At 39.9% G+C, this 17798-nt stretch overlaps 1 protein-coding gene across 8 annotated transcripts in view; it reads left to right on the plus strand.

Moving 5' to 3' along the window:
• DLGAP1 (discs, large (Drosophila) homolog-associated protein 1) overlaps positions 1–17798 on the plus strand; it is a 703239-nt gene that overhangs the window by 348518 nt on the left and 336923 nt on the right. For all 8 annotated transcript variants that reach the window (XM_011996318.1, XM_011996317.1, XM_011996319.1 and 5 more), the window contains one exon: positions 2399–2613. In XM_011996318.1, the coding sequence (XP_011851708.1) occupies positions 2399–2613 (215 nt within the window). The remainder of the gene's footprint in view (positions 1–2398; positions 2614–17798) is intronic.

A 17798-nucleotide genomic window follows, 5' to 3' on the forward strand; every position in this document is an offset into this window, starting at 1 on the left:
AAACATGACATTGTTACTAGCATAAGTAATAAATGGCAAGTGTATCAAATGTGATGAGCACAAAGGTGTCTGGGACTATAATTGCTCAGTTCTGCAGGTGCCACAAAGCACAGCCTAGAAAGACAAGGAGCATCAAACAGTGGTCAACATGTGGCCCTAAGAACTGCCTCATTGGAACTCAGCCCCTTCTTAGCTGTAACTCTGGGTGAGTTACATAACTTTAGTGTCCTCCTTTGTAAAACGGGAATAATAGTAATACACCCCTCCACTGTGTGGATCAAATGAGCTGATATTTATAAAGCGCTTAGAACAGTGTCTGCGCACAGGAGCACAATGTAAGAATTGATTCAATGAAATGAACATGCTGCAGGGTGATGCTTCATCTTGGTTAGTACTTTTCAGAATTAGAACCTACAAACCACTGTTTTAAAGTCCACGAATAGTAGCACTTCTTCAATCTGAAGTTCTTAGATCTAAACTTTCAAGTTATACAGGTAAATTCACAATTAAAAAGGAAAGAATGATCCTCTTTTAGTAAAACATCTATTCTCACTTCCTTAGAACCTGTAATATCTAGAAATCTCTGTCTGATATGTGTGTGCGCTATTGTGGACAATTTTCTTAACACTTTAGATTTCAACATGATATATTATGAATCATAAAATTTTGATTAATGTAATTTTATCTTAGGAGTTAAACACTTCCAACTATAGTGCTGCTGTTTTAGCTGTGTGTCCTTTGGCAAGTTACTTACCTTCTCTGAGCTCCTGCTTCTCACCTGAGAAAAACAGAAAAATATGCACAGGTTGTCATATTGATGAAATGAGATCTTGTAGGCAAATGTTTTTTAGCAGAGTTAATGTTAATAATGAAGTACCATGTTATTTTAATGTATAAGCAGTAAATTGTTAATATCAAAGTATTAAAAGCCTTTTTATTTTCTCATTGCAAACCTGGCCAATTCCAGGGAGCCTTTCCTGGATCCTCCTTTCCCGGATCCTCCTTTCCCATCACCATTACTGCTAACTCTCGTTTCTCTTCTCGTCTCTGTTATAAATATGTTGAGGGCAAGAACAAGCCTCCCCCTTTTTTGGTCTCTTTTACTTAAGCCTTGTGCAGTGAGTTCTCTGTGCACTGTAGGATGTTTGCTATGTTACTTCTTAATGGATAAAAAGAGTGGCTACTATGCATCTTTTTTCACATCATGAAAAATGAAGAAGGAATGAGATCTAGGTTGAGTTCATGTTGAAGTGGAAAATCTAACAGGAACTTAAGAGAAAGCCATGAAGACGGCTTCTAAAACATAGTGCAATGTTCTGCTGAACTCGGAGAAAATGACTGTGGAAAGAAAAAAAAGAGCAGTGCACTAACAGCATTATTTTGTTGTGGTACCCACAGTTAGGGACTTAGAGTAGGATCCAGCAAAGCAAAAGGAAAGGAACAATTCAGACAAGTAGTAGCTATACCAGGTAAGTCACAGAATCAGAAGGCCAAAAGGGGAGAAACTTGCAAGTGGAGTTATTTGTATGTAAGTGTGTGCATGGGTGTGCAGAGGCCAACACAAAATAAAAGCAAGAAAATGCCATTATCTTCCAGAAGGAGATCATTGAAAACCTTTAGAGAGTGCTTTAAGCAGATCTTTGGAAGCTGAATCCAAATTAAGAAAGATTCAGAAAGAATAAGTGATTGGGGAGTAAATGCAGCTGGTGGAGACCACTGGTTTAGGAAGAAGACAGACTGGATATAAGATGGTCAAGTCGAAAGGTTCAAGGAAGGCATAGATCAATCAGAAAACATTCCCGAATCTTAAATGGCAATTGAAAACAAATCACTGGAAAGCTTAAATAAAATTGCTGTCCTTTCCAATGGCATTCTTATGCCTGACTCAACTATTATCAGCGTGAGAAAACTGAGATGTACACATGATTCAAAGCCAATGGTTTTGATTTTTCCTAATACATGAGTCATGTTAAAGATTGAGAGACATGGATTTGTATGTATTCAAAATATTCTTGAGCCTATTACAATACAATATTGTTATTGAAAGGTTAATGTCTAAAGTTTCAGATAATTATATTACCAACATGCAGTACCATACCAAAAAAAAAAAAAAAGAAAACACTTTGTCTTATTTATACGTTTTAAAATAACTAAGAGGATAATTGGAATGTTTATAACACAAAGATATGACAAATGCTTGAGGTGATGGATACTCCATTTACCCTGATGTGATTATTACACATCATATGCTTGTATCAAAATAGCTCATGTACTCCATATATACTTACTACGTACTCATAAAAATTAGAAATGTTAAATCTAAAAAAAAAAAAAGGGAAAAGAAAAGAAAAAGGTAAGATTTTGTAAAACGTGATTTATCTGTTTTCTATCTGAATAGGTTCCTCAAGATGAATGGACAGGGTACACCCCTCGAGGTAAAGATGATGAAATTCCATGCCGAAGAATGCGGAGTGGTAGTTATATCAAGGCCATGGGGGATGAAGACAGTGGAGACTCAGACACGAGTCCCAAGCCTTCTCCAAAAGTTGCTGCACGGAGAGAAAGCTATCTCAAGGCTACTCAGCCATCCCTTACAGAACTCACCACACTCAAGTAAGTAGTCCTAACCCTGCACTTGTGATAGTCCAGGTGCTTGTATTATCACTGAGGCTCAGACGGTGTGTCTCCTACAGTAAGTGGGGCAGAAACATCCTACAGGTGGAGCAGTGCAATACATTGATTGTGACTTTAGATCTGATGTCTGTACCCCAGTGCCTTTGTAGAGAGGGGCAACAGATGTGCTCTGCATTGATCATAAGCTGAACCCCTCATCTCTAAGAAGCAGAAAAAATCCAATCTTTTCAGAAGCCATTCTGGATTCTTTTAAATCCAGAATGGCTTCTAAAAGAATTAAAATTTCTGGTCAATAAGAATATACATGTATCCCAATTCTTGAACATTTGCTCGGGCATGAAGTACATACAAGAACTTTTTCTTAAGACTCTTGAATTTTTCAGATAATTGAGTGACATAATAGAGGAGATTGTCTTGGAGAAGCTTATAGAATGTGGCCATGCTTGCAAATTGGATATGTGAAGGTTCTTGACATACATTTTTAAACTTGGGCACTCAATACGTATTACAATTTGAAGGCCTTAAAAATGTTTTGTTTGAAAATATAAATATAGTCATACAACATGTAATGATGGGGTTACATTCTGAGAAATGCATCATTAAGTTATTTCACTGTGCAAACATCATAGAGTACACTTACACAAAGCTAGATGGTCTAGCCTACTACACACTTAGGCTATATCGTGTGGCGTATTGCTCCGAAGTTGCACACCTATGCAGCAAATTACTGTACTGAATGCTGTGGGCAACTCTCAGACAATGGTAAGTATTTGTTTATCTAAATATATCCAAACATAGAAAAATTCAGTAAAAGTACAGTATTATAATCTTATGGGACCACCATATTATATGCATCATTAACTGAAATGTTGTTTTGCAGCATATGACTGTAGTCCTTAACTGTATTTGTGCTGTTTGTGAACAAAGAACAGCACTCGACAGGAAACCACTGAAATTGATTATTTTAAGCCAGACCTGATTTAATTCTAAATGCTGTTTATAGAGAGTAAATTCTTTAGAGTCTTGAAATGTAGAAAATAGATAGAATTCCATTTGGACCTGAAAAATATATTACAGATAACTCATATTTTTAAGTGCCATTGATTCCGTATTTTGATGAAATAACATTACTATTCGTGCATTTATATTATGTTACTAACTAAAATATTAAAAGACAAAATAAATAAAACAAAAAAATCAATGCCGTCGAGTTAAGGAAAACAAACCTATTTGTTAATCAAGAGCACTGAAAAACAGCTGACTCTTGTGCATGGGAATTTATTTAAATAGCAGAGTATGTTGTATTTTAAAGAACCGGACAGAGACAGCCTCTCATGAATTATTTGTCAAGCGTTTGTGTGGAACAATTCTGGATCGTTTTAATCAAAAATTAACACCAACGCATCAGTAAATTAAGCCAAGAAAAAAAACCTCTTCTTTCTTTCTTTGGCTTTCAGTTGCCCTTCCTCTTTGCCTTTTTACTACATGTGTTAGTTTTCAAGAATCATCAGAACAAACTACCACAAACTTGGTGGCTTGATTAGATCTACAAAGACTCTATTTCCAAATAAGGTCACATTCACCGATAGTAGGAGTTAGGACTTCAATATATCTATTTGGAGAACAGAATTGGACCCAAAACATTGCCACATGAGCTTAAAAAAAAAACATGGAAATAAAAAACAGAAACAAATCTTCATTGTATTTTGGCACACCTAGCAGATGCTCAGAAAATTAAATTAAAAGAACTGGATTTGTAATAAAGGCAGTGGACCAAGGTGACATGAAACGAGGGAGGCCAAGGACCCTTCTGAAAAAAATATCTTCTATGGACCTTAAAATATCTCTCCACTAGACACAATGCTAGGTAGTCATGGCTGTGGGGTTAACATCTTTCTGAAGATGCAAGAAAAGAATTGCAATGGGCAGGAAAGTCACTTAAACCAGCAATCTCCAGAGTCCTTTCCACCTCCTGAGTATCCTGTTAGGTTGTCATCAAGATGCATTGGTCACATTCGCTGAGTGATACTTTGGGTCTTGGGTGATAAGATAGAGGAACTGCTCTTGTCCACTGCGATGGAAGTTGCAGAGCCATGAGGAAGATGAGAAGGGTGCTCTGAGGAGACTGAGGACAGGGGTGGTGGGTAGGGGCTGAAATCAACATCACAATGGTGCCCTGGGCTACTCTCATAGCTTCAGGATGTGGAGGATCACTCTGAAGTCATCGAAACTCTTTCTTTCTCATTTGCCTTCTTCACAATATGACCCTCCTCTAATGTCCTGGACCATATTTTTGTGACCACCATATATTTCTTTTACTGCTCAGAAGTTTTCAGAGCAGAAAGAGACAAACATGCAGGTGACAGCTAGGCTGATGGTAGAGGGCCAGCTCCTTCAGAGGGTGAAGATGTTGAACTGGTTATGAGTTAGTGACTGCTATTTCCTCCCTCCCCACTTACGGAAATTCAAAGTGGTGATAAGTGGACAGGAGAACACCTACTAAACTGAAAACATTTTACTTAGGATGGAGTTTCCCCAAACCATCTCTGTTGTCCCCTATTCTTTGGCAGGAAAGAGAACTTTTTTTTCCTATGTTTATGTAAGATGGATAATGTGCCGATATCATCACAAGGTTTGAAGGAAGCACATCTCATATATTACTGTGAAAACTCAATCATCATGATTATGATCCACAAAAGGATCACAAGAGAACCTTAGACAACCATCTAAACATATCTTCCTTCCCTGTGCTACCATCACATCCCCTAGAATCATTTCTCATAGTCCTACTTACCTCTATTCATTTCACACTCACCTAGTTTATGAGTTCCCTTTGTCATTACAGTCTACACATTAAACCTCCGTCATCTTCAACTGCATACAATTGTTAGTGACCTCTAGTTTAACCAGATTGGCCAGGCACGGTGACTTACACCTGTAATCCCAGCACTTTGGGAGGCCGAAGTGGGGCAGATTGTTTGGGTCCAGGAATTTGAGACCAGCCTGGGCAACATGGCAAAACCTCGTCTCTACAAAAACTACAAAAATCAGCCAGGTGTAGTGGTGTGCACCTGCAGCCCCAGCTGCTTGGAAGGCTGAGGTGGGAGGATCACTTGAACCCAGGAAGTCGAGGCTGCAGTGAGCCATGATTGAGCCACTGCACCCCAGCCTGGGCAACAGAGAGAGACCCTGTCTCAAAATTAATTAATTAATTAATAGTTTAACCAGATTGAAAGAGATACAAAAGAAAAAAAGGAAAACACACTAAAAAGGCAAAAATTCAGACATGACATGAGTCATAATCAGTTCTGTCTTTCATTCCTTGATGATGTTTTGACTGCAGATCATTATTTTTCTAGAAGTTTGAAGGCTTCAGTCCCTTATGAGAAAAAAGATCCCCATATCCTGGAATTCTAGTTCCTCAAAAAAGAAAACTATATTTATGTTCCTACTTCTTTGACATTTAAGTCGATTTTTTTCCCTCCTTCCTCCTCAGCAATTCACAGCTTTAGGGATGAATCATAGCCCTGAACCAAGATAACTAAAATTAGGCAAGTGAGATTGGGGCAACATTTTGTTTAAGGTTTTCAACTCCCATCTTCTCTCAGAAATGTTGGAGAGAAGGCACTCCTACACTTTCTTACATTGTTTTTCTCTTTTCTATTTTCCAAAGGCATCTTGAGGGTTTATTTATGTGGGTGGTTTTTCATCAGCTGCTTAGTGTTAGTCATTGGGTCCTCAGACATAGAAGGCCTAAGGTCAGTTAAACATTGTGGTGTTAGGAGTAGTTTTGAGACAATGAAGTCCATCTTTGGGCCAGCAAAACCCCTCCTGTAACTACTCTTGGAAAACTATTATTTCGGTCACTCTCTTCTCTTATCCCACAGCTATTAACAAATCGCTCCACCTCATCACTAGCTTTTCCTTCTTCCTTACTTATTAGCTAACAATAAATTTGAAATGGCATATCACCCGAGAATATTAGTATTTTCAAAAAATTCTGAATGTTTAATAGTTTTCCAGGCAAGTAGAGGAGACATTTAGGGGCCAGAGTTCTCTCAAAGCATGTCGTTGCAGCCTGGCACTGATGAAGAACATAAGTCTCTTACTTGGAGTGCTATTTATTCTAGAACTGAGACTACTGCCTGCTACCATGATTAGTTAAAACCTAGTCCAAATCCCATCTGGGACTTTTATTCGATACACTGCAGAAAGAACTTTTTAAAAATTATACTAAGTGGGGTGTCATTTAAAAGATTCTGAAGTTAAATTCAAATATCTATTAATCCTACATGAATAATAGTTTAAAGTGACTTAATACTTCATCTCTTTATCCAAGCACTAAGAAAAATTCTTCCCCTAGAAGAAATAGTCAGTCTTTAACATTATAGACTTTGAAACTCCTCTGAAATTGGGGAGAAGGATCCCAGGCCATTGCAAGAGAGTCAGTCAGAGCTCCTAGCAATTTTGATAAAGTGTCTGACGAAAGGCTTCAGGAAGATTTATTTTCAGTTCTAAATGCCTTGAAGGCAAATCGTTTTTCATTTTCAGGATGGTTAATCCTCTTAATCTTCATTTTTCCCCCTGGCCCTGAACCTTTTTTTTGTTTGTTTTAGATAAATTGGAAAATTTTAAATTTAAATTTGGAAAAATACTAAGTAGCTGTGTGTCTTTTGGCAAATGGATTAATGTCTCTGAACCTCCTCACAAATGAGAGTCTCAGTCTCTTAGCATGGATGGCACCACTTAAGTGGCTCTCCCTACAACTCCTCCAACCCCAAACCTGTGGCAGACAGCATTAGCCAATCCCAGCATTGATGGATCCCATCGCCCTACCGATTGAGAACAGACTGAGCCCCTGAACCAGTCTCAATGCAGGGCTCCAGCCACCATGATTCACTGATCCGAGATGCCCACAGGTGCTATCTTTAGTCTACAGGAAATATCTCCCAGGAACCTTTCAGCACTGATGTGTATAATTATAAGAATGAGGCACGGTAGGCTGGCGGTTCACAGTTTAAAGACAAAAGAAAGTAGTATTGGTAAAGAAAATAATTTGAGAAAAGGTGGATGGAGTGTTCTTCTTCAACTTTAATTCTGGATATTTTAAATGCGTCGATGTCTACGTAAGGAACCCAAAACCATAGGTTCCTGCTGTAGTCTCTTTTGTTGTTGTTGTTGTTTATCTTGTATACGTTTTTTCCTCCCCTTTTTTCCTCCTGGACACGCTGTGTCCTTGCCTGTTCCTCACATCATACACTCCCCTCCTACCTACCTACTGCTCCTCGTTCTCCTTTTCTTGCTCAAGAAAGAGGGGGATGGGATGAAGATTGGAGCATCGCTATTTTTTGCCCAAATATATGAACCGTATTGCAAACATAGCAATTTGTATCATCCCATCTCTGTTCTAAGTAGTATGAAATATCTGTTTTGCCTAATGCTTTTTTGTTCCTCTCCTACCTGTTCCTCTGTATCATTGTAACATACAACAGCAAATGCTCCTCACAAAATAGGTAGAACAAGAAAACACAACCTGCCACACGAAGTTGTGAATTAACGTCCTCAGTGATCAGTGATATAAACTCAGGGTAGTGTCCCATTCTTCCCTGACTATAATCCTTTCTTCTATTATCCTCTATCCTTCTAACTCCTCACTCCCACTTTCCAATATAATAAGAAATGCGACACATTTAAAACAGGGAAAGTCATTCTTGCTCACAGAAAAATTGTCACTTGCTCATCTACAAATTATCTAAATACCTTTCAAAACTTTGTTAGAAATCAGCTTGATTTGAAAAAGAAAAAAACACCTAATACAAGCTATCGCCTATTATATTCAGTCCCAGATCACCACTCCTAGTTTTAAAAAAAAAAAAATGTTCCTTCATTGGGAAATGAATGCCCTCCTCCAAATGATGTGGGCACGTGTGAGTATTGTAGTCTGTACCGAATCCTGGTCTCTTGCTGTATAATTACTCTTTAGAAAAGCCTGTGTTGAAAGGAAGCCTGCATAGACTGAAAAGTTTCTACAATGATCATGACTACAGAGAGGTGAGAACTCCTTGTGTGTCTTTAAAGGAGGCGAAAGAATAAAAGAAAGTCCAGATACTTTTCTAGAGAGAAGGAATGGAGACATTTTTAAAACTTAAGAGTCAGGGGTTGGGGGAGGGAAAGCATCAGGATAAATAGCTAATGCGTGCTGGGCTTAATACCTAGGTGATGGGTTGATAGGTGCAGCAAACCACCATGCACACGTTTACCTGTGTAACAGACCTGCACGTCCTGCACATGTATCCCAAAACTTAAAATAATTTTTTTAAGTAGGAGGAATATTTACATTTTAACAAGGTTCTAAGTGCCTGACTGAGTGCTATGGGCTTTACATACATGTTTTCTTTAGATCATCACAACTCTATGCATGCAATTTTGCCCATTTTACAAATGATAAATTTGCATCTCAGAGAGATTAAATAACTTTTTAAAGGTCACCTATCAATCAAATGTCAGAGCTAAGATTTGAGCCCAGGTGTTGAAAGCAGAAAAGATAAAAAGCTGGACAGAAAGTTGAACTTACTAAGACTGCAGTGATGAGCTATTTAAAAGACGTTTAATAATGGAGGGGAAAGGAAGATCAGCTGGGTGTGGACAACTGACAAGTGGTACCCAGGAAAAACAGACATTCAAAACAGACTGTGAGAGTGAAGGATGGATTTGAAGGGGCATCAGAAGCCTGCAGTGAAGTGAGTTCTCTGTCTGAAGTGTAAACATCAAACATGCAGCTGAAACAGGAAGGATCTTGAGAACATCGTGACTCAGGCTTAGCCTCAGGTACAGAGAAGAAGGACCAATGACCAAAGGATCAGAGCTGCAGAAGGCGCTGGCTGACAGAGGACACAGGAAGAAGGGATGGACTCTTAGGAGCCTGGGTTCAGCTCTGTGGAGACTAATACAATCATGGGTCCTGGGCCTGTATCTGTTCTATGGCTTACCGTGTGTAACCTGAACCCTCTTCAAAGGACAGCAGACCAGGTTTGCACCCTTGACAGCTGGCTTCAAGGGGCTGTGTAAACAAAGCCCTAAGACAGCAGAGGGAAGGGAGCCAGGGAAGGCCCTGGCTGAGGGTTCTGGAAACAAAGACTCCCCACTTCCTTTAGGTGGTGCCGATCACAGATGCTGCCCACTGTCCTTCTAGGACGGCTTCTCTTTGCAGAGAGCCTCAAAATTCTTTCGTCTTGTCTGCCTGCCACCTGCCATTTGTTCAATTTAATATCTATGTTCCCGTTAAAGTGCAGACAACGAGGTAAAGAGAACACCCTAATTACAATCAGAAATTATATTCATGCAATCACTCACTCACTCATTTATTCATGCAACAAACATTTGGTAACTTTAATAATTTAAGTACTGTGTCCTACATTTATACCTTGGTTTCAATATTCACTAAATGCTTTACTAAAATCTGGTTTTCCAGAGTCAAGTAGAAGAGAAAAATACACACACACACACACACACACACACACACACACACAAAAGTCTAAGAATGGCAAAAGCAGGCACTACAAAGAGAAAAGGAACTTAAAATTCAGAGGCTGGCGGTATTAAAGTTGATCGTTTTGGTCAGAATTATTTTCTGATGAGAAGAATCCGTGTTGCCTGGCATAAGAAAGGGTGGTATTTTTTGTTTCTTTTTGTTTTTTTTTTCTTTTGTTTTGTTTACAGGTTACTATTTAGTTGGCATAGTATGTTATTAGCTTTACTTTTGCTGTATCATTTATTATTAAAGAAATTCTTATGCATGCAGATGGAAGGACATTTTGCAGGAATGAGAAAAGCTTCTTGAAAAGGAAGCCTAGGCGGACATATTAGGAGGTGCCTCTAATCCTTTATAGAAGCAGGCTGGGTGTAAGTCCTAAATAAATGTATGTTTACAGAAGATGCATTTGAAATAGCAAAACCATCAACATTCCTATCTATAAACTAGGAGGAAATTCGATCAAAATTGCAGCCCAGGGAATTCAGGTTAGCTGCAAGGAGGAACTTCTAAGTGCAAAGTTATTAATTATCCAATCAATTAATTTGGAAATTGTTAGAGAAAACTTCCAAGGCCTCTTTTGAAACCAGCTGAGTTATATTCCTCTGAGACATTGGATAATTCTGCTTGAGCAAGACAGACAAAATGTCTATATAAGATCTTTCCAGCCTGAAGAGTCTCAGACTGTATCATAAGATCTGCACCATCGTCTGATCTGTGCATTGATCCTGTATTTTCAAGCTAAGCATGCAGGAAGAAGAGATTTCAAAGCACCCACATAACACAGTACCCCCTAAATATATCACTTCTCTTCCTGACACTTCCCTTTCTATCAGTGGAATGATCATTTTCTAAATACAGTCTGGAAACTTTGCAACTCACCTCTTACCTCTTCCAGCTTTACTACTTTTCACTTGAGTGATTGCAATGGACCCATTTGTCTTGATGCCCCCAGCCTCTCTCCGCTCCAACTCCTTCTCTGAGACTTTCTACCAGGTTGCTAAAATATTATCTCTGAATCCCATGTTGTCTAGGCACAAAGTCCCAAATGTAGCATTCAAAAGTGTCACAGTAAGACTCCATTCTCCTTTGAGATCTTCTTTCCTGCTATTCCCTTACAAGCACAGAACACTTGCAAGGGAAGTAACATCAAGCCACTTTTCAACAAGCCACTGATTGTTCAAGCGTAATTATGCAGATTCAGGAAGGTACAGTGTATGTGGCACACTTAGCACCGTCTCTGGCACACGGTAGTTGCTCCATATATGTTAGCTATCGCCATCATTATTATCAGTTTTGGCCACCTACTATGTGCTAAGCATTGGGATATATTATAGTAGTCAGGATTCCCAGTACAACAGAACTTGCGATCTAATGGGGGAGAAGACGAGAAGAAAGTCTCCATTCTTTTAAATCTTCTTCTCAAAGTTAACCTCTGGCTGTCGGCCATTATTTCTTCCTCCTAAGAATTCCCGAAGCACTGTGTTAACATTTCTCAAGGTAATATAGCCTTCTTAAGCGCTGGTCTGTTTTCCCCATCCTTCGTGTAGAAAGAGATTCGATGCTATCTGAAAGAATGTTTTTGAATCACTTGGCACAGAGTCGTCATCCCAGAGGGGAAGTTGAACAAATGCTAACGCATCATTACGCAATCCCTCTATGCCTAAAGTGCCCTGAACAGTACCCTCCACGAGTAGCTTTAATGCGCAGTGGTTGAGTTGAGTTGCCATCTAACATCTGCCCAGCATCCTTTGACTGCGTCTGTGCTCTCTTTGATTCTTCCCCCTCCCTCTGCTTCTGAATCTGTGGTTCTCTGAAAAGCTCCCTATTCCTTCTCAACCCTGCTTTGCATTGCCAGCCCACCTGGAGGCTGGGAGCTCAGTCTGGCAGGTACACATTAGCTCGTTAAAAATATCCACGCAGCCATCCCTAGTATTGTTATCCATTTTGAACATTAGCATATTTCCTTTAGTTCATCTGGGGAATCCCAGTTCCTTCTAGTTCTATGAGGGGGCAGGAAGCACCAGCATTAATTAGTCCTTTTGAAGTTGGGAAGGGTCTTCTTCAATGATCACATTAACTACTCCAACATTCTTTAAAAATTATTTGTGGCTGGGCGTGGTGGTCCACGCCTCTAATCCCAGCATTTTGGGAGGCCAGGGCAGGCGGATCGTTTGAGGCCAGGAGTTCAAGACCAGCCTGACCAACATGGCAAAACCCCATTTCTACTAAAAATACAAAAATTAGCTGGGCGTGGTGGCGTGTGCCTGTGATCCCAGCTACTCAGGAGGCTGAGTCACTCGAACTCGGGAGGCAGAGGTTGCAGTGAACCGAGATCTTGCCACTGCACCCCAACCTGGCCAACAGAGCCAGACTCTGTCTCAAAAAATGTGTGTGTGTGTGTGTGTGTGTGTGTATATATATATGTATGTATATACATGTATGTATGAACCCACATAAACCAATGAGAAAATATCATCTATCCTGATAGCTAGTAATATTTTAATTTTCTTCTAAGCCTATTGTTTAACATAAATAATTGGAAATAACAGTCATCAAGTGTTTTTTGTACATATGATAAGATCCTCCCAACGGTGTCAGAAGGAGTTTAGAGTTGATTTTTAACCAACACTTTACTGATACACCAAGGCTTTCCAATGGTTGTGAACCTCACGAGGCAGAGCCTGGGCCTTCAGCTCCAGCCCTCTACTTTCTCTCCAATTTCTTTCCTCCCACTGACTCGTGAAACTCTGAGGACTTTTCCCTGAACAGTCTGGAGACTGTTTCCACCATCTGGACATTGTTCTTGACTTACAGCTCAGAACCTTCTTTTAGTTCTGCGGGCCACACCTCTTTCCCAGAAAAAGCAGAGCTGAGAGCTCTCGGAACAGATCCAGATTACCAACTGCATATAAAATTGCCACCACCTCGGTAGCATCATTCCTGTGCCAGATTCCAAGAGAGAATGGACACTGCTGTGGGTACAGGCACCTGAGAAGATTGGCCTGGTCCTGAGGTTTGTGCCTTCAGAGCCTGGGTTTGAAAAGCCAAGCTGGGAGCACTTTCCATTGTCGTTGCCGTCTCCACTCAGTGAAGAAAGATTGTGTTGGAATTTTAGAGTGAGAGAAGCTAGAGACAAAGCTAGCTGGACAGTGCTCATCTAGCCCGAGGCTGCTTTTCTTCATTGAAAGGAGCCCCTTCACAATGCTAGGCGGGGTCCACTAGTCGGATCAGAGCCAATGGTGGACATCTCTTCCCAACTCCATATTCAGTTTGGTCATCCTGGGAGCCATACTGGCCATGATGGGAATATTTACACCATGGAAATCAACACGCTCTACAAGGCAGAGCTTCTTCCTTCCAAAAAGTCCATTTCTAAACACTTACCACTTTAGCAACAGCATTATTTTCCTGTAGCCTTTCTTCAGAGATAGAATAAATGAAAAATCTTAGAAGCCAAACTAGAAGGAACCTCAAAGATGATTCTAACCCTTTTATATTACAAAGGAGGATATGCAGGCCCCAAGGAAAGGGGTATGTCACTGAAGCCCTTCAGCAAGGTTTAGGACCCAAGTCATCTCACTCTCAACCAAGACTTCTTTCCAGAGGAATCCAAGTTTCAAGCTGCTGACTGCCCTGAGGCAGACAAGAGACCGATCAGACTCTGTCTCCATTGCACATATACGATTAAGTGCCGCCAGGAACAATGAACACAATGTTGTATAATTATTTGTAAGTTGTGAAATTACATTATGTATGTTACCTCTAACTAAAAGTGCCATATTTGTTCAAAAAAGAGAAAAATTAATATGAATTGAAAAGAGGAAGGGATGACTTCGTGAAAGAGAAAGGATTCAATTTGGAATCTGAATAATCACTGAGAGGCAACAGACTAGGGAGGAGGAATTTTGTCTGAGTATAAAGAAATTAAGTTGACTAGTGTATTAGAAGAGTATTTAAAAGTGAGAGGCCATCTTTGGATAGAAAGTGAGAACTTTTCTAAGTAAGATCCTTAAATATCCAGAGAATTCATTTTGTTTTAATAAAGAGAGCGATAGGAAACCACTGATAGCTGAGCCAGATAATGAAGTGATGTAAGTGTTGTTTTAGAAAGATGGCCTGCGTGGCCAGGCACGGTGGCTCACACCTGTAATCCCAACACTTTGGGAGGCCAAGGCGGGTGGATCACAAGGTCAAGAGTTCGAGCTGAGACAGAAGAATCACTTGAACCCGGGAGGCGGAGGTTACAGTGAGCTGAGATTGCGTCACTGTGCTCCAGCCTGGGCAACAGAGTGAGACTCCGTCTCAAAAAGAAAAAAAAGATGGCCTGCGGGGTGTGGAGTCAAAAATCCAATTACAGCATTTCTTGTGCTTTTCTCTTACTTTTTTCTTCTGGCTTCTTTATTTGTTTTTCTTGTTGTTGGACTATATCTCGTTTTAACCCCCCAAAAAATCACCTTGAAGAATAGTAATGGCTAACACTTAGAAGCACTTCCTCTGTGCCAGACACAATTCACATAATAACTAATAGTACCTATAAGACAAGAATTATTATTGACTAAGTTATACAAGGAGGAAACTGGGGCACATAAATTTAATTGACTTTCCAAGGTCACAGAGCTACAAGTGTCACAGCCAAGATTTGAATCCAGAGCCCATGTCATTAGCCACTATACTAGCCTGCCTCTAGATGAGATAGAGAGAGACAAATTGGAGACAGACAATTTGAAATCAAGTAAGAGGCTAGAGAAAGTTGTACTGCTAGGAAAGAATGGTAGAAGCAGAGATTAGGATGACACCAGAAAGGGCTGATATACGAAGTTACACAGATAAATAAGGGCACCAAAAATCAAAAGCCAACCAAGGACAGGTGGTATAGTTTGGGTGTTTGTCCCCTCCAAATCCCATGTTGAAACGTAAGCCGCAGTGTTGGAGGTGGGGCCTGCTGGAAGGTGTTTGGGTCTGGGGGGTGAATCCCTAATGTATGGCTTAGGTGCTGTCCTCATCATCACAACTGAGTTCTCACTTTGAGTTCATGCAAGATCTGGTTGTTTAAGAGTGTGGCACCTCCCCACCCTCTTGCTCTCTTTCTCTTACCGTGTGACATGCTGACACCCTGTCACCTTCAGCCATGATTGTAAGCTTCCTAAACACTCACGAGAAGCAGCTACAAGCACCATGCTTCCTATAAACCCTGTAGAATCAGGAGCCAATTAAAACCTTCAAGTATTTCTTTCTAGACCCAAAAACAGCCTAATACAACAGGTCAAATCTCCTTGTTGCTGCTGCTATTATTTTGTCTTGCTTACTGTAGTGATATGCTATTCCCCAATATACACCGTACCCATATAAGTCTCTTTTTTTATTCAGGAATAATAGGAAGGTTTCCTTTTTTATTATTACAAAATATAATACTCATAAAAATTTTAACAGCACCAAGAAATATTTTAATAATGTGTAAAAGTCCCCCTCCCCTCTTCTTTCCCTTTTTATCCCTCCATAGAGGTAAGAATTCTGTTTCTTACGAATCTTTTCAGAAATGTTCTAGGCATACATTATATATACCCATGTCTAAACTTTCTTTATACATACTGTTCTACAATTTGCTCTTTTCACTTGAAATTAGGTCTTAAACATTGTTTTATACAAATGCTTGTGGGTTAACCACACTCTTTTTAACAAGGCAAAGTATTCCATTGTATGCCTGTACTATAATTTATGCAACCACTTCCCTCATTGAATGGGTCATATTCTTTATGCAAAGCAATGGAAGACAAAAAGACCTACTTATAACAAAAAGAGATATTCACAACATATCAGCATGGTCATGGGAGTATAGGCCTTGGGCAAGAGTGCAGGAATTAGCTAAAAGTGTAAAAGTAACTTCAATAAACATGAAGGCTTGTCATCTCAAAGCACTTAATCATTTAAAGAAAATGAAAATGAAGCAAAAAGCAGGATATAAAGTAAAATATGTTCCTGCCCACCAAAATAGACAAGTATAATCATAAAACCTGCTGTTCCAATTCCCTGCTGGGAAGACTGGGTTCCAAGACTATGCCCCTCAGGGTTGAGTATAAGCTATCTACCATGGGAAGAACAATCCAGGGGCCATTTTAAAAATAGGTGCATTTTTTGTTTGTTTGTTTTTATTTTTTTTTTAGCTTACAGCAGTGGTAATATTTGATCAACAGAATTTTCCAGCTTCTCTTCCTTTTTGAATATTTTGAGATGGACTTCACTATTCATATGATAGGTTAAGATCCTCCTCATTTCTCTTTCCTTGGCTGTCTTAAAGAAAACAATCATCTCAGGTAGAGGAGTATTAGCAGGAGGGAAGAATGATCCTTGGGGAAAAATTTCGAGGTGTTTTGTTTTGTTTTGAATTAGGTAAATCCATTAACTGCCTGCACTCCGCAGCCCTCACTCCCCACACTTTCCCTGAGTTTATTTAAGTGGTTGCCCATAGCAACCACCGACACTTTAAGTAGCTGAGCTGAGTATTGCGGGGAAACAGCTTGGCAAGCCTCTGTCTAGCTTCCATGATCATTCACTGTGCCCTGGAGGTAACAATATAAAATTCAAATGATAATTTTAAAATACTAACAATGGTTTTGTGTTTCCTGTGTTTAAAAAAAAAAAAAAGGCACTACGTTTTTTAAGTGACATGGTACAACAGGGTCTGCTGGTCACCCTCAATACCACTGGAAATGGAATAATTTCAGGAATGAGAGGAACGCTGTGAAGAAACCCCCGCAGAAGGGACAGCACACCGTAGCCACACTGCTCTTCTTCCCTCTCCCTTTCTGGCAGCACCCATGCCCCTAGGGCTTCAGTCCAGCTGACTTACAGGCAGCCTGAAATAATAAGAGAAGGCAGAATTGTGTACAAATCTGGACTTTACAAATTTGCAGCCTTATGTGAGTGACTTCTCTGGTTGTGGCTTTTTGTTTTTCATTTTATAAATGAGTCTATTGCTGGGCGCAGTGGCTCATGCCTGTAACCTCTTTAGGAAGCCAAGGCTGGTGGATCACGAGGTCAGGAGTTCAAGACCAGCCTGGCCAAGTTGGTGAAACGCCCCCCCGTCTCTACTGAAAATACAAAAATTAGCCAGGCATGGTGGCAGGTGCCTGTAAGCCCAACTACTGGGGAGGCTGAGGCAGGAGAATCGCTTGAACCTGGCAGGTGGAGTTTGCAGTGAGCCAAGATCGCACCACTGCACTCCAGCCTGGGCAACAAAGCAAGACTCCATCTCAAAAAAAAAAAAAAAAAAAGTTTATTGAGGCCATTAAGTGAGATCAGAATGTTAAAATTTTTTAAAAATTAAAAATGGTTCTAATTATCTATTATTAAAAAAATATTGTGAGAATTAACTGAGCCAACTTATGTTAGGCACCTTACCTAGAATGCCCTATACAGTAAGCATATACTTAGCATCTCCTGTGTGCAAGCTAAAATGTTACTCAAAAATACATAAATAAATAAACAACCTTACAGGGAAAAGACAACAATAAAACCATACAAACAGATGCATTCAGAGACCAGGTTACTCAACACCCTCCATGTGCCAAGTCCCATGAGGCTCTTCCGCACGGAACTGGAATCCTACTTTCCTCTCCAAGTCAATCCCCCA

This window comes from Mandrillus leucophaeus, unplaced genomic scaffold, assembly GCF_000951045.1.
Source record: "Mandrillus leucophaeus isolate KB7577 unplaced genomic scaffold, Mleu.le_1.0 Scaffold51, whole genome shotgun sequence".
Taxonomy (NCBI): Eukaryota; Metazoa; Chordata; class Mammalia; order Primates; family Cercopithecidae; genus Mandrillus; species Mandrillus leucophaeus.